The sequence below is a fragment of the Rhinoderma darwinii genome, chromosome 2 (genome assembly GCF_050947455.1).
Source record: "Rhinoderma darwinii isolate aRhiDar2 chromosome 2, aRhiDar2.hap1, whole genome shotgun sequence".
Lineage (NCBI taxonomy): Eukaryota > Metazoa > Chordata > Amphibia > Anura > Rhinodermatidae > Rhinoderma > Rhinoderma darwinii.
Genome location: NC_134688.1, coordinates 366,225,253 through 366,249,515, shown reverse-complemented (window position 1 = coordinate 366,249,515; position 24,263 = coordinate 366,225,253). Strand labels below are relative to the sequence as shown.

Sequence of the window (24,263 nt, the reverse complement as noted above, 5' to 3'; positions counted from 1 at the left end):
TCAATCGGCTAGTGCAACAGAAAGATACACTATATCTCTGCTGTCAACTGTCTGATTTATACACACAATGTTACAACTGCTTAAACATTAATCCTCAACGCGTTTCCCCGTCCCTGTTAGCGAGAGGGATCATCAGGAGACTTATATGCACTGATAGAACATTGAAGCAGTTAAAACTGCTGGATGGAAAATAAGTTAAAACTGCTGATCTAGAGCACTGATGGTGGACTCTAGCTGCTCGATGTTAAGCCGTGCACGGTGGCCTGTATGCTGACTATTTAAAGACTAAGCCAGACCTCCCGCATACCTCCAAACCCCACGTCATCAGGTCTCTGATAGGCCCGATGTACATGTGGTTGTTTGAGATGACAAGGCAGCCAGGAGTGTGTACTCGTTGCTATAGCAGTGAAAATGCTACCCTGACTAATGACCAAAGTTGGGGTGACATTTTTTGCGGTTATCACGGGTAGAACTGATCAGCGGCGTGATATGATAGGGGGGACACAATACCTCTGTAGTTAAATCCACCGCTGATCAGTGCCCTGAACAGGGACGCAACGTCCATGAGGCGATATAAGCATCTTGCCTCAGGTGGCAGCCTGCTGCTTCTTTGAGGGGACGGCGGCGCAACTGAAACCAGCCGCTGTCACCCCCTCCTCCACTATAATTGTACCTACATCTATAGGACACAGATACAATTACATGCATAAGCACTGAATGGCGCCTTTCAAGGACGTAAGCGGCACTATGTCGTCATCGCGCCGTGTGCGTAGTTGACTGACAGGGCAGCCTGCCAATCAGCGCCTTTCAAATGCGTAATCTTGAAAGGCGCTGATTGGCCAGCCAGAATGACTTGCCTTGCCACTCAACGCCTTTAAACGATGCAAGCGGCGCAATGACGACGTTCAGCCCTAGCAGACCTGCTCAGAAGAGAGCAGGCCTGCATTGAAAGAGGACGGCACGGGAAGGGGTATAGGGGAGTATGTAAAAAAAAAATTCTGTTAAAAGTGTGAGGGGCTATATGTGGAGCATTATCTACCCAGGGGGGACTTTATGTAAGGGCTATATGTGGAGTACTATCTACAGGAATGGGGCTGTATGTGGAGGCTATTTGTGGAGCATTATCTACAGGGGGGCTGTATGTGTATGCTATACGTGGAGCATTAACTACTGGGGGCTATACGTGTATGCTATACGTGGAGCATTATCTAAAGGGGGGCTGTATATGGGGGCTATATGTGGAGCAATCTACAGGGGGTGGAAGATATATGTAGAGCACTATCTACAGAGGGGGCTATATGTGTAGCACTATCTACAGGGATGGCCATATGTGGGGCACTATCTACAGGGATGGCCATATGTGGGGCACTATCTACAGGGATGGCCATATGTGGGGCACTATCTACAGGGGTCCGTATGTGGGGCACTATCTGCATGGGTCCGTATGTGGGGCACTATCTACAGTGGGCTGTATGTGGGGCACTATCTACAGGGGTCCATATGTGTGGCACTATCTACAGGGGTCCATATGTGGGGCACTATCTACAGGGGTCCATATGTGGGGCACTATCTACAGTGGGCTGTATCTGGGGCACTATCTACAGGGGGCTGTATGTGGGGCACTATCTACAGGGGTTACTATCTACAGAGGGATCTATGTAGTGCACTATCTACTGGGGGCACTATCTACAGGGGCTGTATATGGGGCACTATGTATGTGGGGCACTGTCTACAGGGGGCTCTATGTGGGGCACAGTGTACAGAGGGCCCTATGTGGGGCACTGTCTACAGGGGGCTCTATGGGGGAACTGTGTGTGTGTGTGTGTGTGTGTGTGTGTGTGTGTGTGTGTGTGTGTGTGTGTGTGTGTGTGTGTGTGTGTGTGTGTGTGTGTAACAAAGTGCATGGTGCTATTATAATCAGGGACACAGTGTATGGTTCTAATAGAATTAGAGGTGCAGTGTATGGCGCGATTATATTTAGGGGTGTTGTGTGTGGCACCATGAGAATTTTATCTTCGTTTATTGGTGCAGAAACGTTTGAAAAGTGAGAAGCTGAAGACATCTGAGCGGAAAACTGCAGAAATGGGCCATGGCCATGAGAAGTCATCATAGAGGTCTGGACCGGATCGAGACGTCACCTGTAAGTCACTTAATGTAAATGTTTATTCTGCCTCTAATCAGTACTGTAGTCACTATATGATCTGCAGCGAGATAATGGGTGGAATGATTTTATTTTTTTTGAGGCTGCTAGTGATGTAAAACAGCCAGGGGGATCATTTCAATTTTCGTCTCAGGCTGCAGAAAAGCTAGAATCGGGCCTGGCCGTGAATGGTGACTGACTATATATCACCTACTATAGCCTTTAATATCACTCTTGTTTGTTTTGGCTCTTTGTGTCTAACATGTCAGCATTTTCGCTGTTATAGCAACAAGTACACGCTAGTTTCTGTGTTTCAGTGATGAACACAGAAACTAGATGAATTTGGAATGCACTAGAATTGCCAAGAATTACTAAACTGTGCTGAAATATGTAAGTCACTGTGGTCCCTCACTTCTTCTTGTCATTGCAGCATGGTGACTAGGTGTATAGTGGCACATTATGTGACTGTGTAGGAAATCCCTTGGTTGCCCAGGTTGTGTACCGCATTGAAAATAATGCCATCAAATTGTGATGACCACAAGAAGTGACAGGGAAAATTGCCAATGGGCAGACGGAAAATTGTGCTGGAGTTTAAAGTTATGTATATTATAAAGTTTAAATTTTAAATATTGTGAGAGTGAACGAAGAGCCCTTTAAAGTGAATTTGCAGATAAAGGGGTCACCGAAACGTAAAAAAAGAAAAAATCTGAAAAGTGCAAAAAAAGATACTTAAAAAAAAACAAACAATACTTACCTGTTTAATCCCACGATGCAACTCTGGTGGTCGCTACTGGTCATTGTGGACTTGTCCTGCAGTAATGATGCTCCATTCATGCACGTGACCGCTGCAGCCAATCAGTGGCCTCAGTGGTCTCGTGCAGGATCACCGCTGAGACCAGTGATTGGCTGCAGTGGTCAGGTATTTAAATGGCACATCATCATTGCAAACTCTGTAACCTATCTTATTAAAGAAAAAAAGCCTCTTTATTTATCAGGCACCTGTACTCCCCCTCACCTGTCCACTCATTCTACATCTACTGCTTTCTCAGTTTTGTCTTAAAGAAGACGGACTCTCAGCTCACTGAAGGATAAGGTTACATCTGCCCAAAGAAGTCTTTGTAGAGGAAAGGGGGAAGAGGTTGTAGTAATAGAGTAAGAGAGAGGCAGGAGAGAAACACAGGCACTGCAGCAACTTCTTAGTAAGTGTTATATTGCACCCCAGTGCTGGATTCACAGCTACACTGCTCATTACTACCGTGTGTATACCTCCATGCTGCTGATTCTGTATATGTGATAGATCAGAGATAGGAGAACAGTGAATAGAAGACATGATAGCTGCTAGGCTCCACCTACTAGCTGAGAGAAAACTGAGAAATATAAATACAGATGTTTTTACCCTATCATTTGAAACAAATTCAATACCATATTGTGAAATGCTAGCAAAACCAGTGACAGGCCACAAACCACACCACAACCACCGGGTGGCCAAACATGTTTTTTTTTTCAACGTTGTGTATCTTGAGCCACACATCTCAGGACATGTTGAGATAAGGTAGGGCACATCTGTAGAGCCTGCAGAGAGGAAAACTGCTAAGAAATGCAGAATACAAGTCATATAATGGCCAGAAATAGTGTTTTTCTTGATGTACACACACACATATGACAGCTTATTCTGAAAAGTTACCTAAAAGTTTAGGTATGCTTTAAGTTACTGACAACCCCTTTAAGAAAAAAAATGTAATTTATACCCAGAGTTAGGGTACCCATACTCATTACTTTCAACATGCCTGATCCTTTGTTCCCATGGGAGATAAGCTGTAGCCAGAGGCATTCTGCCGATAGGAACTCTAAGTATATGGGCAGCTGTAGACTGCACTTTCACCCCGAAGACCGGCTTCAAGCTCAGAAGCTAGTTGCTGCCCTAGATGTAGCTGCGTAGTTAGATCTTTGATAAGTCAGACAACGGAAAGATGAAAAAGAATGTGAATGCTACTAAATAATACGTCATTATTTTACTAACACTTAAAAAATATTTCCAAGAGCTACAACAGCGGTATGTTTAAACGTAGTTAGTGCAGACAAAAATGGTACAAATAGAATCAGTCTTTAGAAACTCCAGCTTTTTTATTTTTCAGTGCGGTTAAAAATAAAGGAGGCAATATAGCTGGTTGCTATAGACAACTGCTCCTCTTTTTATCTTCATTAGTTTCCATGCACGAGGTATCAATCAGAACTGCAGTTGCGTTCAAGATTTTCTAGTTATGGCAAGCACACATGTATTTAAGCCTTTAAAGCAAGTATAAGTAAAAAAAATAAACTGTACATATTTCATGTTAGAAATGTTTTCCTTTATAAAGCATTATATCATAAATGTAATTGCTATAAAGTCCTAAGAGATTCCGTTCATTGTTATTACTGCAGGAGAAAACTATCTATTTAACCATAAACCTTACCATTTAAGCAAACGATTGTGAATGCAGAATGCATACAAAATAAGTCAAGCATAAAAACAGAGCCACAGAAAATATATAAGAATTTACTCCTTAAAATATATTACAAAAATGGCTGTAGAAGATCTGTTTTTCGTTTGTCTTGAGAGCAAAGCGTGAAAACATTTATTTATAAAGAAAAAAAATTTATACTCTGGTTTGGTCAATTGTATGTTTAAAATAGATCTGACTATGAACATGTTTTAATGCAAACAAGTTGAAAATGTTTGGTTACTGAAGACAGATGTGCCCCGTGAGAATACTTTAACAACTCAGCGATGTAATGGGCAGGAGAGCTGTGGGTTTCACAACCAATTGCCCAATTACATGCTTACACTGAGAAATTGCCATTGAAACTGCTTATTAAACAGTTTTAAATTAAAAGTTATTTTAGCTTTTTTTTCCCCCACTTATTCAATGAGGTAGCAGGAATCATAACTAGAAAGTCTGCAGTCAATTTATATGGCTTGTCCACTAGGGAAAAGTGTCCTTCCCTTTGGCTACTTCGCCGACAGTGAGCTAAGCTTTGGGGTCCCACTGCACGACCCCTCGCGATCAGTTGTTATTGCCAGAGAAAGCCGCTGGCAAATCCATATTGTAGTATTATATGGCATATAGTTAAAACAGATGACAGGGTACCTAAAATAAACTCATATAAAATGGGATGTATGGAAGGCTAAATATGTATTTACTTTTTCCAAGGGGAATATCGTACTATTCAGTAACAATAAAATGGATCCTGGTTTAACTTATATCAGCCTGAGATTTTCTAATTCGTGTATGCCATGATCCTGCTTGGGGGAATATGGTTCTTTGCATGGAGGAAAATAACTATATAGCTATTTTTCTTATCCTGTATCTTCTTTCTCCTTCTCAATGTGGGTAAACAATATCAGATTTTTTGGGCTTACCCTTTTTGGTGGCCCCAATTAAATAGATTAAATTAAATGAACTCATGGTAGGGACCTATGTAGTTGTCCAAATACATTACAAATGTGTATCTAGAAACTATATGACAAAAAAAACAATCCACCACTGCAGGTATTGTATTAAATCGACCTTGCTGTCCCTACTAGTGTTCTGGCTTCTTTGTATACAGCGTGACGAAAGTTGAGACAGCAGCAGCCTAAGGGTATGTGCACACGGTGAGAGGCTTTTACGGCTGAAATGACAGACTGTTTTCAGGAGAAAACAGCTGCCTCGTTTCAGACGTAAAAGCTCCTCCTCGCATTATGTGAGGCGTCTGTGACGCTCGTAAATCTTGAGCTGCTCTTCATTGAGTTCAATGAAGAACGGCTCAAATTACGTTGCAAAGAAGTGTCCTGCACTTCTTTGCCGAGGCAGTCATTTTACGTGTCAAACGACGACGCGTAAATTACAGGTCGTCTGCACAGTACGTCGGCAAACCCATTCAAATGAATGGGCAGATGTTTGCCGACGTATTGTAGCCCTATTTTCAGGCGTAAAACGAGGCATAATACGCCTCGTTTACGCCTGAAAATAGGTTGTGTGAACCCAGCCTAAATGATCAAAAGAATGCACGAACACTGTAGTGGAGTGGTCCTCAATCCCAACCATGGAATCCAAAAGAGAACTGTAGTGACAGCATCCTTACTCAAAAAGTTTCTTTATCGTGCCAAAAAATGCATCCAGACAGATAGCAGCAACATTTCAACCGAAAATGGTAGCTGGAAGCTTAACAAAGACCCTGATACCATTTTGGGTCGAAGCTTTACTGTCGTCTATATGGACGCATTTTTTTGCACAATAAAGAAACTTTTTTGAGTAAGGACGCTGTCGCTATTATTTTCTTCTGGCTTCTTTTTATAACAGAAGCCAAGCTGCTGTGACAGATCTGAAAGCTCGAAACAGACCCAGACGGACTTTATTGACTTTAATAGGGTCGGTCGAGATTCCAGTATCTTAGACAGTTTGCAGTAGGTCTAGGAAATGAATCGAAAATGCACATTTTGTTTTTTTCGGTTTGTTTTTATCTGGTTTCAACTGTATCTGCGTCCCCAGGACGCAGATACAGTTGAATCCTATGGTAGAGCAGGGAGCCGTCAGTTCCTTGCTCTACCATTCACTATGTACTTCGGCAGTACACGAATCGGCGCAGACAGGCGCAATGACATCACTGCCGAGCCGTGAGTGACTCGTATATTTTTACATTTCAATGACTTCTGCCATATACCACTGTTTCAGGCATCTAATTGGTCCAGGGTGTCCTCAATGCCCCAACCTCCATCATCCCTGTATATAACCCTCACTATCCGTGTATATAACACCCATCATTTGTGTACATACCATGGGGATGGGCACTGCCCACTCACCATGGCGCGCAGGTATTGAGCCTAAACAAAAAGTAAATGGGGTGGGCATTGAGCACACCATGGGCCAATAAGATGCCTGAACCTCCAGGTATATGGCAGAATTCATGTGTGTACCTGCCCTTGTGAGTAAGTATGGCTTTTTTCAGTGATTTTAAATTAATGTAGCTCATTTTTGTGGGTTGTAATAGGAGTGTAGGGAGTCGCGGGTTGCGAGCTTGCGTTTTTTGGCCAAAATATCAACTAATACCTCATGTTTATCACGGATATTTACCGTTTATCATGGGTATCTTCTCAGGATGCAGCCAGGCCTTGTAATGCTGGGGGGAGAATAGTGTGTCAGTATTTTGGGTGGTACACTTAGAAGGTGCTGGGCAGCCCGCCTGATCTAATAGTATGGGCGTAACAAATAGGCTGTAAGCCAGCATGGTGCACTACATGTAACTGTGAGACTGTGACTGTGCATTTTATTATTCTTATTAGGCACTATTGGGCTGTGTGGGGGCAGCTATGGGGGCATTATACTGTGGAAGGCTGATACAGGGACATACTGTGTGGTGGCAGCTGGGGGCATTATACTGTATGGGGGCAGCTGTGGCGCATTATACTGCATGGCAGCAGCTATGGGGGCATTAAACAGCAAGGGGCAGCTGTGGGGCATTGTACTATCTGGAGGGCAACTGTAGGATATTATACTGAGTGGAGGGCAGGTATAAGGACATTAAACTGTGTGGGGGCAGCGGAGGGGACATCATACTGTGTGGGGGGCAGTGTCAGGGGGTATATTATATACAGTAGTATACAGCAGGCTCACGGGAACTATATTAATTCAGCGGAGCAGCATGCAAATAGGGGACGTAGCATGCAAAAAGGGGTGTGGCCTAAACAATCGTTCATTAATTATCATCGAGGTTACATGTTCAATTAATTGTGATTTTGATTTAGGTCATAATTGTCCAGCCCTAGTCTGTAGTATTATGTGAGCCATCAAAAATACCAGAATGGGTTACAGAGACTGTCAACACACATGTGAACAGAGTCTAACCCATTAAAGGGAACCTGTCACCAGCATTTCACCTATTAAGCCAGCAATACCTGGTGGTAGAGGGTGAAAAATCATTTCTATATAACCTATAATTGTCTTCTTAGTTTAGTATTCAGTTTTTTAGTGTTCCCACACCGTATGCTAATGAGCATAAAAGAGTCAAATCTTAGTTTGAAAAGAGTCTTATCTTCATTCCTCAAGTCTTTCCAAGTTAACCCCGCCTCCTTACTTTTGATTGACAGCTGCTCGCCTTCCCCCAGCACACAAAATCCCGCACTTGTGCATTGATGTCCTCTTCTGGGGTGTGCGCACAAAAGGACACCGGATTATTACGATAAAAGGCGCAAAATGTTTGCAGACCGTTATTTACAGTCGGAGGAGCAGTTTAGGAGAGATGATAACGGCAATAAACTTTTGATAGCAGTGGCCAGTGAGGGAGAAGTAACGTTCAATAGGTGAAATGCTGGTGACAGGTTCCCTTTAAGGTTCTTTTACACTGGCCAATTTTGTCCGTAACAACGAACGCCGATCAACGAGACAGCTCATTGGTCGGCGCTCGTTTGCTCCTCTCACAAAGAGCTATTAATGGGGACGAGCACTTGTTACTATAATCACTTGTCCCCATACATTTCTATCATGACAACGATAATATTTTAGGCTGCCGAAATGCAACGCAAACGAAAAGGCCCTTACTCTCTGGATAAGTGTTGTAAACAGACTGAAAAAAGGAAGCGATGGCATCAGGCAGCCATAGTGACATAATAAAAGATAAAACTTTCAGAGTGAAATACAGTTACAGTATATTTTTATTTATTACCCATTACAAATGTACAGCATTCTTAGGACCAACGAGAGATAATATTTCATATGGTCCACTCTGCTTACCTGGTAAGAGCTCTCGGTCAGCATTTTCTGTACACCCAGGATAAGGATAAAAAAGATTACCTTTTTCTAAAGGGTACGGAAGAATCCTAAATGCTGACGTAAAAAAGAAAATAGACAACTTTACAAGGATATACAGAAATGCCAGCAAGTGTAACCAATCTTGTCATCATTTATAAGGACCTCATTACTGTATTATCAAAATACTGTATGAAGAAAACATAGACCTCAAAACATAATCCTCATAAAAATACTAGATGAAGAAACCAGTTTAAGGCTATGTTCACACGGAGTATTTTGCAGGAGGAATATCTGCCTCAAAATTCCGTTTGGAAGTTTGAGGCAGATTTTCCTCTCCCTGCACGCCGATTTTCACTGAGTTTTTCGCTGCGTTTTTCGGCCATGGCCATTGAGCGCCACGGGCATAAAACACCGCGAAATACGCTTTCTCTGCCTCCCATTGAAGTCAATGGGAGGTCAGAGGCGGAAGCGCACGAAGATAGGGCATGTCGCTTCTTTGTCCCGCTAGCCAGTTTTACTGCTCGCGGGAAAAAGACGCCGACGCCTCCCATTGAAATCAATGGGAGGCATTTTCGGGCCGTTTTTGCCGAGTTTTGCGACGTGGTTTCCGCGTCAATAAACTCGGCAAAATACTCTGTGTGAACATAGCCTAAGGCCCTGTTCACAGAGTTTTTTTTACACCTTTTTTGACACGAAAAAGCGTTGGGAAACGCGCCACAAAACGACCGACAATGCCTCCCATTGATTTCAATGGGAGGCGGAGGCGTTTTTTCCCCGCGAGCGGAAAAACCGTCTCGTGGGAAAAAGAAGTGACATGCCCTATCTTCGGATGTTTACGTCTCTGACCTCACATTGACATCAATGGGAGGCAAAGAAAGCGTATTTCGGGGTATTTTTGCCGGCGGCGCTCAATGGCCGTGGGCGAAAAATGCGGCAAAAAACGAAGGCCCAGTTTACATTTGGTTTTTTGGCGCTGATTTTGATGCGGAAACAGTCTGAAGACGTCCGAAACCGCCCCCCATTGATTTAAAAAAAAAAATCATAAAAAAAATAAATAAAAAGAATGCTGCCGTTCAGCCTTTGACCTCCTATTGAGAACAATGGGAGACAGAAGAAGCGTTTTCCAAAACCATTTTTTTGCCCGCTGCCCTCAATGGCCATGGTCGAAAAACGCAGCGAAAAACGTGGGAAGAAAGTGCAGGCAGGTCAAAATCTGCCTCAAAATTCTGTCAAGGAATTTTGAGGTAGATTTTTTCTGCCTGCAAAATCCTGTGTGAACAGGGCCGAAGGGTAACAGGAACCGAAGTACAGTAGAAGTTGACCCAGTAGGAAACACATTTGACATAAAAAAATTACGGTAATACTTACATTCTGTATTCATACTGTTCAAGAATTAGGATATTAAAACTTCTAAATTCTAAACAGGCAAACACTTTGGAAATGCAGAAATTAATTTTAATTCGTAACTTTACATATTGCAATGCACTTAACACAGGTAAATGATACAGAATAATTTGAAGGAAATACTATTGGAAAATATGTAATTAGTATCAATTGAGTGGAAGCTATTGGGATAGTCCCGTCTTGCACAGGGTTGAAGTAAACAACAACATGAGAGTCGGTGACAGTTCTGCAGTATTAACCCCTTCCCGCTGCAGCCACTTTGACCTTCCTGACAGAGCCTCATTTTTCAAATCTGACATGTTTCAATTTATGTGGTTATAACTTCGGAATGCTTTTACCCATTCAAGCGATTCTCAGAATGTTTTCTCGTGACACATTGGACTTTATGTAACTGGCATAATTTGCTCGATACATTCAGTATTTAATTGTGAAAAACACCCAAATTTTGCGAAAAATTGCACAAATTAGCATTTTTCTAAATTTAAATATTGCTTGTAAGACAGGCAGTTATACCACACAAAATAGTCGCTAATTAACATTCCCATATGTCTACTTTAGATTGGCATAGTTTTTTGAACATCCATTTATTTTTCTAGGATGTTACAAGGCTTAGAACTTTAACAGCAATTTCTCACATTTCAAAAAGCTATTTTTACAGGTTTCAGTTCAGTTATGAAGTGGGATACATTTCGCAGGAATTAAAGCAAAGTAGAGGTGAAATTTACAAATTAAATTTTTCTTTTGCAGAAATTCATTTTTAATCCTTTTTCGTAACACAGAAGGTTTTACCAGAGAAATGCAAATCAATATTTAGGGCACGGCCAAACAGAGCGGCCCTGACACGGTCGCAACGCGGCCAACAACCGCGCTGGCACTATGTCAGAGCGGCTCACAAATACCTCGTTAAGAGGTATTCCGGTTACATGCGCATGCGCACTGCCGCTCCATTCATTCTCTATGGGAGCGCCGGAGATAGCCGAGTGCAGTATTCGGCTTTATCCGTCGATGCCATAGAGAATGAATAAGAGGTAAGTTGTTGTACTTATTCATGGCTGCGCGATTTTGCAGATAAAGGGACGGTTTGCAGAGGCCTGGACTGAAGCACAGGCCTCAGAAGCAGAGGAGTACCTAGTGGATTTTGGGGCCACCTTTTTATTAGAGTATATTTTAGGCACCATGTCAGGTTTGAAGAGGTCTTGTGGTGCCACAACAGTGGAAATCCCCAAAACGTGACCCCATTTGGGAAACTACACCCCTCAAGGAATTAATTGAGGGGTATAGTAAGAATTTTTGCCCAATCAGAGTTTTAGGGAGGCCTCTCTGGTTTTTGTGCACGGTGCCTAATGCTGCAGTATTTCCGGTGGAGAGGCAGTTAAATAGTGGGATGCTGGTCCAGCAGTCGGTGCATCCAATGCCCCACTATTTTCCCACTAACTCCCAGGACAGGAGAGCATTCTGGAGGTTTTATCCTGGAGTCCTTCCCTTCATAAACCCTAAACCTGAAGGTGTACTCTGAGATGCTCTCGCAAAGCTTATATATTTTAATTACGTACCTCGCCCTCCTGCTTGGCAGGTATTGGCGGAATTTTAGTATCCCCTTAAAATGTACAAGGGACTTTAGTCTATTGCAATGTTCCTTTCGGGGGTGCAAGCTTCTTGAAATGTGGTGCAGAAATAATCAATGACTGGCCTGATTTTGAATAGGCGGTCATATGTGGGGTCATCAGAGGACGGGCACTTTGCATTATTATTATAACGCAAACATTTCAGAATTATTTCAAAACGTGTCCGGGTCATTGCCATGCAGTAAAATGAGGTGTATAAAACATCCGTACTCCAGTATTACCTAATCTCTGGCTTTTTTTACTAAACTGATATGTAGCACAAGGCCCCAAAATGTCCTCATGTCCTCTATGGGGGTCCACCTAGCAAATGATGATGTGGGGTTTTGGGCTAAAAATTGCAGGGCGTATAGATTTGTCTGGGCCACCATTAAAGTAACAAAATCTTCAGAGAAAAAGACCTAGAAAAAGTGAATTCCTACGAGGCCTGCAATCTCAAACCGAATTCCTGAGCTCCTTATGAAATCCAGAATGTGAGGCTCATAATTCTCAGGGGGTGGGTTCCACATGGTATCACTCATTTGGGGGGTTGCCTGAGCTGATGTCCTGGGGCGCCTTTGCGGAGGTTCCTCATCACTGGATAAGGATGATGAGGAGGAGGAGGTCAAGAGGAATGGGGCAATTTCCTCTTCTCCCTCGCTGGCCGATTCTGTGTCAGAGGCCAGGATGGCGTGTGCCTCCTCGGTTGGATAGACCCTTTGGGATGATCGGGAAATTTTTATTATGGGGGTATGTAGTGCTTCAACACGTGTATTACTCAATTTATTTTTTATAGAGGTGGTTGTGTGTGTTGTGCTTTTACACGTGTATATGAAATTTATAGTAAAAAAAAAAGGAAGGAAGGAAGAGAAGAAAACAATAAGATAAAAATCTAGGAGAAAGAAATTTACTGAAAGTCCATAATAAAACTGTAAAAAAGTCTTAACTACCTGACACTAACAAATGAACACTAAAGCTGTAAAACACGTGAAAAAATTTAGTGAACGAACTTCAGTTAAAAAAAACACCTTAATGTCCGTCACTAACTGACGCTAACTATGACGCAGTAACTTTATTTTAAAACTGTCACTACGATATCAAAAATTTAGTGAATGAACTTCAGTTTAAAAAAACCTGAAGGTCCGTCACTAACTGACGCGAACGCCTCATGCACACGACCGTTGTGCCAGTCAGGCCGTTTTTGACAGCATCCGAGTGGCACGCGATAGTCTTCACGGACCCATTCACTTTAGCGGGTGAATCGGGTCCGTGAAAAATTATCCGAGTCTCCGATCCGAGCAAAGATATGACATGTTCTAACTTTCCTCAGATCACTGACGGGACTCGGCCGGCGCACACGGTCGTTTGCATAAGGCGTTACTAGAACTCTGTAAATTTACTCTAATACTGTCACTACGCTATCAAAAATTTAGTGAACGAACTTCAGTTAAAAAAACCTGAATGTCCGTCACTAACTGACGCTAAATATAACTGTCTAAATTTACACTAAGGTCTCATTCAGACGAGCATAAAACTCGCCCATTACGTAGATAGTGTAATGTGTTCTAGCAGCGATCAAAGCTGCAAGTCTAAGGCTGGGTTCACACAACTTATTTTTAGACGTAAACGAGGCGTTTTACGCCTCGATTTACGTCTGAAAATACGGCTCCAATACGTCGGCAAACATCTGCCCATTCATTTGAATGGGTTTGCCGACGTACTGTGCCGACGACTTGTAATTTTACGCGTCCCTGTCAAAAGACGACGCGTAACTGCCTCGGCAAAGAAGTGCAGGACACTTCTTGGGGCGTAATTTGAGACGTTTTTCAATGAATCCAATGAAGAACAGCTCCAAATTACGCCCGTAATTGACGCCTCGCAAAACGCGATTACGCAATTACGTCTGAAATGCAGGAGCTGTTTTCTCCTGAAAACAGCTCCGTAATTTCAGACGTAATGGTCGTTATCGTGTGCACATACCCTAAGTGTCCCCTAGTGGGACAAGTAAAAAAAGTAAAAAAAAGATAATAAAAATGTTTTTAAAAAGTGTAAAAATAAAAGTTATAAGTGACATAAACAAAGAATCCTTTTTTTCCGATCAGTCTTTTATTATAGGAAAAAAATTAACATGTTAAAAAAAAAGTACACATATTTGGTATCACCGCAACGTAACGACCCTAACTATAAAACTGTAATATTATTTTTCCCGCACGGTGAACACCGCAAAAAAAATTAACGAAAAACAATGCCAGAATCACCATTTTTTTGGTCACCAACCCTCACAAAATATACAATAAAAAGTGATCAAAAAGTCGCATGTACGCCAAAATTGTAACCAATACAAACTACAACCCGTCCCGCAAAACACAAGCCCTTACACAGCTTTTTTGACTGAAAAATAAAAAAGTTATCGCTCTCAGAATATGGTGACACAAAAAAAAATTTATTTTATAAATAAGTGATTTTATTGCACAAACGCTGCAAAACATAAAAAAATTATATACATATGGTATCGCCGTAATCGTATTGACCCGCAAAATAAAGTAAAATTGACATTTATAGCCCAGGGTGAACGCCATAAAAAAAAAAATAATAAAAAACATTGTCAGAATTGATGGTTTTTGGTCACCTTGCTTGGCAAAAAATTGAATATAAAGTGATCCAAAAAATTTCTGGTACCCCAAAATGGTACCTATGAAAACTACAGATTGTCTCGCAAAGAATAAGCCCTCACGCAGCTCTGCTGGAGATAAAATAAAAAAGTTCTGGCTCTAAGAACATGGCGATGCAAAATGTGCAGTGTTCCAAAAGCGGATAAGATCGGGCCCCATTTAGCAGTACGGCACCGGCCACACATCTGCAGATTATTATTTATTTACCCCATTATTATACCCTCTTATTATGCCCTGATGTTCTCCGCGCAGATTACATATGGCCCCACATTATAAACCTAAATACCAGTAAACCGCCAAACAGAACTAAAAAGCTAAATCTGCGCGCCAAATGCCGCTCCCTCCCTTCTGAGCCCTACAGCGTGCCCAAACAGCAGTTTAATATTTTATTTTATTTTATTGTCTTCAGTGGCACAAACTGGGCATAACATGAGTGAACTAAAATGGCATATCAGTGGAAAATTCTAATTTTCACTCTGCACAATCCGCTGCACATTAACCCCTTTGCGCACCACGACATAGCATGTCATAGTGTGGGGGGTGATGTATGGAACGTCTCACGTGAAAAATAAAGAATTTAAAACGGCAAAATCACTGTTTTTTTTGTCACCTTGGCTCTACCAAAAATGTTTATAAAAAGTGGTCAAAAAGTTGTATGTACAAAAAAATGGTACCAATAAAAACGACCGCTCGTCCCTCAATAAATAAGCCCTCACACCACTCTGTTGATGGAAAAATAACAAAGTTATGGCTCTTGGAAAGCGGGGAGGGAAAAACTAAAAAGGAAAAGAAAAAAATGGTTCAGTCCGGAAAGGGTTAATTACTTTCTAATGAAAAAACATTTATGACCACATGTGGGATATTGCCATACTCGGGAGAAATTGCTTTACAAATGTTGGGTGGCTTTTTTCTCCTTTATCCTTTGTGAAATTGAAAAAATTCAACATTTTAGTGGAAGAAATGTTGATATTCATTTTCACGGCCTAATTCTAATAAATCCTGCAAAAGAGTTGTGGGGTCTAAATGCTCACTATACCCCTAGATAGATTCCTTAAGTGGTGTAATTTCCAAAATGGGGGTCACTTTTGGGGGGTTTCCACTGTCTTGGCCTCTCAGGGGCTTTGCAAATGCGACATGACACCCAAAAACCATTTCAGCTAAATTTGAGCTTCAAAAGCCAAATAGCGCTCCTTCCCTTCTAAGCCCTGCTGTGGGTCCAAACAGCAGTTTATTATCACATATGGCATATTTCCGTAATCGGGAGAAATTGTTTTACAAATGTTGGGGTGCTTTTTCTCCTTTATTCCTTGTGAAAATTAAAAATGGCTACCTTTTTTCAGAAAAAAAGTAGATTTTTACCTTTACAGAATAATTCCAATGAATTCAGCAAAACAACTGTGGGGTCAAAATGCTAACTTTACCCCTAGAAAAATTCCTTGATGAGTGTAGTTTCCAAAATGGGGTCACTTTTCGGGGGTTTCCACTATTTTGTTCCCTCCAGTGCATTGCAAACGCGACACGGCACTGAAAACTGTTCCAGCAAAATCAGAATTTCAAAATCCAAATGGTGCTCCTTCCCTTCTGAGTCCTGCTGTGGGTCCAAATAGAAGTTTATTACCACATATGGGGAATTGCTATAATCGGAAGAAATTGCTTTACATATGTTGGGGTGTTTTTTCTCTTTTATTCCTTGAAAAAATGCAGTTATTTCAGAAAAAACGTAGATTTTCATCTTCACATACTAATTCAAATAAAACTACACCCCTAGATAAATTCCCTGAGGGGTGAAGTTTCCAAAATGAGGTCACTTTTGGGGGTCTTTATTGTTTTGGCCCCACAAGACCTCTTCAAACCTGACATGGTACCTAAAATATATTCTAAAAAAAAGGAGGCCCCAAAATTCACCAGGTTCTCCTTTGTTTCTGAGGCCTGTATTTCAGTAAATTAGCGCACTAGGGTCACATGTGGGATATTTCTAAAAACTGCAGAATCTGGGCAATAAATAATGAGTTACATTTCTCGGGTAAAACTTTCTGTGGTATAGAAAAAAAATGTATTACAAATGAATTTTGGCAAAAAAAAAAAATTCACCTCTACTTTGCTTTCATTCCTGTGAAACGCCTAAAGGGTTAAAACACTTTCTGAATGCTGTTTTGATTACTTTGAGGGATGCAGTTTTCAAAATGGGGTGATTTATGGGGACTTTCTAATATATAAGGCCTTAAAAGCCACTTCAGAACTGAACTGGTCCTTGTAAAAAGCGCCTTTTGAAATTTTCTTAAAAATATGAGAAATCGCTGCTAAAGTTCTAAGCCTTGTAACGGCCTAGAAAAATAAAAGACTGGTCTAAAAAACGATGCAAACATAAAGTAGACATATGGGAAATGTAAAGTAGTAACTATTTTGTGTGGTATTACTATCTGTTTTACAAGTAGATAGATTTAAATTTAGAAAAATGCAATTTATCGACCAAATGTTTTCACTAACATAAAGTACAATATGTCACAAGAAAACAATCTCAGAATCACTTGGATAGGTAAAAGCATTCCCAAGTTATTACCACATAAAGTAACACGTCAGATTTGAAAAATCGTCTTCGTCCTGAAGGCCAAAACAGGCTTAGTCCTGAAGGTGTTAAAGGGGGTTTTCTTGGATACAACATTGATGGCTTAGGCTTTGGCCACACCTTAACAAACCAGTAGAACAAAGTGTTTGTGGCTCTTGGTGGAGTGTCGCAACCCCATTCCTGGCAGTAAGTGACAGGGTGCCTTCAGTGTGGCTGTTTCTGGTGATGCAGTTCTCCACATAGAAGTGAACAGAGCAGAGCTGCAGAGACAGACACAAGGATTAGATTGGTGCTGAGTTAGGTACTGTAAGTACCTAACAAGGTGTCTGTATGATAGTCTATAACTGCCGAACATGACTTAAGTTTACGATAGCAAAATGGATGCAAAAATTATAAAGAACATCCTAAGAGAAACTATGGCGCTTAATGGTTTAAATTTTTTTAGTGGAATGAATAAACTGAAGCATCATTGCAAGATTGATAAAACATCTTGGATTGAACTTTTTACTCACAAGATCAAGGATAGTGTTATTTTCTGCCTAATAAATGACATACAATGCAAATAGTCATTTGCTTCTATAATTTTAAACTGGTATTTACTGTTTGATTGATAATAAAAGATGTGATTCCCTAAATGTATATGTCTAAGCTGGAGAATGCATGACTTTGGAAAATCAAGCTGGTTAAAATACTATTCATTGACGAAAGAGTATCTGTCCCCAAAATGCCCATATCCTATGTTTTTGCACAAGGTATGTTAGAATGTTATAATTAGGCTATGTTCACACAGAGTTTTTTTTTACGAGTTTTTTGACGTGGAAACCCCGCCGCAAAACTCGTCAAAAACAGTCCTAAATGCCATTGAAATCAATGGGAGGCGGGGGCGGTTTTCTCCCGCGAGCGGTAAAACCGCCTCGTGGGAAAAAGAAGCGACATGCCCTATCTTCGGGCGTTTACGCCTCTGACCTCCCATTGACATCAATGGGAGGCAGAGAAAGCGTATTTTGCGGCGTTTTATGCTGCTCAATGGCCGCGGGCGAAAAACGCAGCGAAAATGGGCGTGCAGGGAGAGGAAAATCTGCCTCAAACTTCCAAACAGAATTTTGAAGCAGAAATTCCGCCTGCAAAAAACTCCATGTGAACATAGCCTTAATGTATTTTGCTCCATGTGAGGGTTATTTTCTTCATATAACTTTCATTGTGGTCCTCCTGGAATTCATCTGTATTTCTAAATCATGCCTGTCCTGCTCTTTTACAATACAGAATTTTGAAGCTTCCTCTATCTACAGCTGACTGGTCTGGCATGTGACCTCACATTCACTGCTGAACAAAAGTGAACATGATTGGTCAAACACAATTTCGGCAGCTCCACACCCCTTAGACTCTGTTGCTGCTAAATAAAATTTATTGAAAAGCAGCCCAATGGGGGCACTAAAAAAAGACAGCATTTAATTAACACCCCAAGAGAATCAATTGTAACATAACATAGAGTAACTCAAAAAACAGAGACTCTGGCACGCATCTAAACATGGTGGACACAGAATCCCGTAGCTCCGCACCTCACTAGAGCGATTAGGCCGATATACCAGTTTGCAGTGCAGTCCTGAACCCAGAACCTCACTTGTCTCAGATCCCAGAGTCGGGTGACGCTACGTGCAGCGATGGGAAACCCGAGAAAGCAATCTAAATAACAGCGTTCAGTCTCTGACATCCTGTTGTCGGCGCCAACCGGTGCCATTACACGCTCCAACCCAGACCGATCAGCGAAATGCATCGCAACACTTGTCTCAGGACTTACCGGCTGTATTCCGAATAAGCCAGCAACCCGGATCGTTACCACATCAGACATCAATATTGGAGGCCGTAATGGACTTGGACTCCAAAGGCTAAGCCTCCACAGATGCAAGGGCAATTTGAAGAGGTCATATTTGCATGTGTCTCCAGAGCAATGTAAGGTGAAATGGACAAATTGGGCCTAACAATAATAAACCATTCACCAAGACCTCCAAAAAATGGGGTCACAAATGGAGGTGATAGAATCCAAATTGGGAGCTTCTGTTTCCCGGGTCAAGCAAAACTCTAACATGTTAGAAGACCTCCATTATCAATTGGATGCCGCCAATGCTCATATTGAAGATCTGGGGCGCTGACCACCATTCGCAAAGATGGGTTACCGAGGGACATCATTGTCAAACCTCACTACTACTCAATAGAGGCAAAAGTTATGGAAATGGTGAGAAAATCTCCTAAGATCACTCGGACATACAAATATTTGCCGACCTTGCACCATCTACAATTCAGAAGTTTAGATCTCTACGACCCTTTTTGCAGATTCTACGCAATTAAGCGACTCATTATAGATGAGCGTTTCCATTCCACCTCATGTTCCTCTAAAAAAAAAATGACAATATGGTTTTTCTAATCTCGGGATCTACTTCTCCACCGAGGATCTCCCACATGTCAGCTCCTTTGTCACCACAGTGGCGTTGACAAGGGAGATTCCGAAAACTTATACCGAAATCGGAAGGATATTTGCATTCAGACACCTGAATACGGCCCTCTTCTGTGGACTGTTACGGTAACTGGAGACATAAGGTCTCTATACGCCCTACTTGGTGCTGTATGCTTCCAGGAAAGTTAAAAGGTGTGGTTTACTACTGTTAGGGATCTGCCAGGTACTACGTCTAGGTATACTCCTGGGATTAATCAATCCACACCTGAGGCCAGACCTGTTCGACTGACACCATCTCCCACCAACCAGGGTGGCAGGCTCAGGAGTGGGAGAGCCTATCGCGGCCTGGTCAGTCGGAGTTAGCTCCGCCCCCTGCCCTTTATCACCTGCCGTGTTCTCCTCCTCAGTGCTTGTAATTCTTCTGGATTCCTCGCTCCACTGCTGCTTGCTCCAGCCTGCTTCTGCCTTGCTGCAGTTCCGCTTAACCTGCTTTGCTTTGCCTCTGGCTTGCTTCCTCCTCCGTGCTCACTTGGGTATACTCCACTTCATCCTGGTCCGGACTACTCATTCACCGCCCCGTTTCCTCGCGGCGTTCCGTGGGCGACTGCCCCTTCCCTTGCGTGTTCCCTGTTTGTTCTCCCGTGCACTTAGACAGCGTAGGGACAGCCGCCCAGTTGTACCCCGTCGCCTAGGGCGGGTCGTTGCAAGTAGGCAGGGACAGGGCGGTGGGTAGATTAGGGCTCACTTTCCCTTCACCTCCTTCCTGCCATTACATAATTACAAGCCTATACCTAGTCTACCATTTCTCCTACGCTGACGCTATCATGGACCCCCTTGAGACCCTGGCCCAGCAGATGCAGGGCCTCTCCCTACAGGTCCAGGCCCTGGCCCAGAGGGTCAACCAGGGTGACGCTGCCTTAGTAGTTCCCCTCACCTCACCTCTAGAACCCGACCTCAAGTTACCTGACCGGTTCTCAGGGGACCGTAAGACGTTTCTCTCCTTCCGGGAGAGTTGCAGACTGTATTTCCGCCTAAAACCCCACTCCTCAGGTTCCGAGAACCAGCGGGTGGGTATCATCATATCCCGACTCCAGGAAGGGCCCCAAGAGTGGGCCTTCTCCTTGGCTCCTGACGCCCCTGAACTTTCCTCTGTTGATCGTTTTTTCTCTGCCCTCGGACTCATTTACGACGAAACTGACAGGACTGCTTTAGCCGAGAGTCAGCTGGTGACCTTACGTCAGGGTAGGAGACCGGTGGAGGAATAATGTTCTGATTTTAGAAAGTGGTGCGTAGCTTCTCGATGGAACGATCCGGCCCTAAGGTGCCAGTTTAGGTTAGGATTATCTGACGCCCTGAAGGATCTGCTGGTTAGCTACCCCTCTTCTGACTCCCTTGACCAGGTTATGGCCCTAGCAGTACGACTTGACCGACGTCTCAGGGAACGTCAGCTTGAACGCTTCAATGTGCTCCCCTCTGACTTTTCTGCGATTCCCCCCGAGGTCCCGTCTCCTCGCCCCTCCACGGAGGACTCGGAGGTACCTATGCAACTCGGGGCCTCCATGTCCCCTCGACAACGTAGGGAATTTCGCATAATGAATGGTCTCTGCTTCTACTGTGGGGATGACAAGCATCTTCTGAAAACCTGTCCCAGGCGCAAGAATAAAAAGCCGGAAAACTTCCGCGCCTAAGTGATCATCGGGGAGGTCACTTGGGCGCACAGGTATTTCCCGTTAATGTGAAACGCAATAAAATTTTGCTTCCCTTTCAGGTCTCGTTTGCTGGCCGGTCTGCCACGGGCAGTGCTTTCGTGGATTCTGGCTCATCTGCTAATATCATGTCTGTGGAATTTGCTATGTCTCTTAAGATGCCTTTTATTGATTTACCTTATCCTATCCCTGTAGTAGGTATCGACTCAACTCCCCTTGCTAATGGTTATTTTACTCAGCATACTCCTGTTTTTGAACTCCTGGTTGGCTCCATGCATTTGGAGCAGTGCTCTGTACTGGTGATGCAGGGATTATCGTCTGATCTGGTATTAGGTCTTCCCTGGTTGCAGTTGCATAATCCCACGTTTGATTGGAATACTGGGGATCTCACCAAATGAGGTAATGAATGTCTTATGTCATGTCTTTCTGTTAACTCTATTTCTCCCCGGGAGGAGGTAAACACGCTACCCGAGTTTGTTCAGGACTTCGCCGATGTGTTTTCTAAGGAGGCATCCGAGGTGTTGCCCCCCCATAGAGATTACGATTGCGCCATCGATTTGGTGCCTGGTGCCAAGCTTCCTAAGGGTAGGATATTTAATCTTTCATGTCCTGAACGTGAAGCTATGAGGGTGTATATCCAAGAATGCCTGGCCAAGGGTTTCATTCGCCTCTCGACTTCTCCTGTAGGTGCTGGCTTCTTCTTCGTGGGGAAGAAAGATGGTGGTCTTAGGCCGTGCATTGATTATCGTAACCTGAATAAGGTCACCGTAAGGAACCAGTACCCACTTCCTTTGATTCCGGATCTTTTTAATCAGGTTCAGGGAGCCCAATGGTTTTCTAAGTTCGATCTACGGGGGGCATATAACCTTATCCGCATCAAAGAGGGGGATGAGTGGAAAACTGCGTTCAACACACCCGAGGGTCATTTCGAATACCTGGTCATGCCCTTTGGGTTGTGTAATGCCCCTGCTGTCTTCCAGAATTTTATTAATGAAATCCTGAGAGATTACCTGGGTAATTTTCTTGTTGTGTACCTTGATGACATACTGGTGTTTTCCAAGGACTGGTCCTCCCACGTGGAGCATGTCAGGAAGGTGCTCCAGGTCCTTCGGGAGAATAATATGTTTGCTAAGACTGAAAAATGTGTCTTTGTGGTACAGGAGATACCATTTTTAGGGCAAATCCTCACTCCTCATGAATTCCGCATGGACCCTGCCAAGGTTCAGGCTGTGGCGGAATGGGTCCAACTTGCCTCCCTTAAGGCGTTACAGTGTTTTTTAGGGTTCGCCAACTATTACAGGAGATTTATTGCCAACTTCTCGGTCGTCGCTAAGCCTCTTACGGACCTTACTCGCAAGGGTGCTGATGTCCTCCATTGGCCCCCTGAGGCCGTCCAGGCCTTTGAGACCCTCAAGAAGTGCTTTATCTCGGCCCCCGTGATGATTCAGCCCAACCAAGAGGAGCCATTTATTGTGGAGGTTGACGCATCCGAGGTGGGAGTGGGGGCCGTCTTGTCCCAGGGTACCAGCTCCCTCACCCATCTCCGCCCCTGTGCTTACTTCTCTAGGAAGTTTTCGCCCACGGAGAGTAATTATGATATTGGCAACCGCGAACTTCTAGCCATTAAATGGGCTTTTGAAGAGTGGCGGCACTTCCTGGAGGGGGCCAGACACCAGGTAACGGTCCTTACGGATCACAAGAATCTGGTTTTCCTAGAATCGGCCCGGAGGCTTAATCCTAGACAAACTCGGTGGGCACTATTCTTTACCAGATTTAATTTCTTAGTTACCTATAGGGCTGGGTCCAAGAATATTAAGGCTGATGCCCTGTCACGTAGTTTCATGGCCAATCCTCCTTCCGAGAAGGATCCTGCTTGTATTTTACCCCCTGGTATAATCGTTTCTGCCACGGATTCTGATTTGGCTTCTGATATCGCGGCTGATCAGGGTGCAGCTCCCGGGAACGTCCCGGGGGACAAACTGTTTGTTCCCCTGCAATACCGGCTAAGGGTACTCAGGGAAAACCATGACTCCGCTCTATCTGGTCATCCTGGCATCTTGGGCACCAAACACCTCATTACCAGAAACTATTGGTGGCCTGGGTTGCCTAAAGACGTTAGGGCTTACGTCGCCGCTTGTGAGGTTTGCGCTAGGTCCAAAACCTGCGGGCCTACTACGTTCCTTGCCCATTCCCCAGAGACCTTGGACCCATATCTCCATGGATTTTATCACTGATTTGCCTCCATCTCAGGGAAAGTCGGTGGTGTGGGTGGTAGTAGACCGCTTCAGCAAGATGTGCCACTTTGTGCCCCTTAAGAAGCTACCTAACGCCAAGACGTTAGCTTCTTTGTTTGTGAAACACATCCTGCGTCTCCATGGGGCCCCAGTCAATATCGTTTCTGACAGGGGGGTACAATTTGTTTCCTTATTTTGGAGAGCTTTTTGTAAAAAGTTGGAGATTGATCTGTCCTTTTCCTCCGCCTTCCATCCCGAAACTAATGGCCAAACGGAAAGGACTAACCAATCCCTGGAACAATATTTAAGGTGTTTCATCTCTGACTGTCAATTCGATTGGGTCTCATTCCTTCCCCTTGCTGAATTTTCCCTGAATACCCGGGTCAGTAACTCGTCAGGGGTCTCCCCGTTTTTCTGTAATTTCGGGTTTAACCCAAGGTTCTCCTCCGTTTCCCCTGGTTGTTCCAATAATCCTGAGGTAGAGGATGTTCATCGGGAACTGTGCACGGTCTGGGCCCAGGTTCAGAAGAACCTAGAGGCGTCCCAGAGCGCACAAAAGATTCAGGTGGATAGTAGACGTTCTGCTAACCCCCGGTTTGTCGTCGGGGATTTGGTCTGGTTGTCGGCCAGGAACTTGCGCCTTAAGGTCCCGTCCAGGAAGTTTGCTCCCCGATTTATTGGACCTTATAAGATCATTGAAGTCCCTGTATCCTTCCGTCTG

At 43.4% G+C, this 24,263-nt stretch overlaps 1 protein-coding gene across 8 annotated transcripts in view; it reads right to left on the bottom strand.

Moving 5' to 3' along the window:
* Nucleotides 1–24,263, bottom strand: part of ST7L (suppression of tumorigenicity 7 like) — a 245,254-nt gene that overhangs the window by 96,212 nt on the left and 124,779 nt on the right. For 4 of the 8 annotated variants that reach the window (XM_075853860.1, XM_075853862.1, XM_075853861.1 and 1 more), the window contains one exon: nucleotides 8,890–8,982. The exons of 3 other annotated variants lie outside the window; for them this stretch is intronic. In XM_075853860.1, the coding sequence (XP_075709975.1) occupies nucleotides 8,890–8,982 (93 nt within the window). Of the gene's footprint in view, nucleotides 1–8,889; nucleotides 8,983–17,270; nucleotides 17,411–24,263 lie in introns of those variants that run through there. One more of the 8 variants, XR_012881529.1, reaches the window with a different exon arrangement.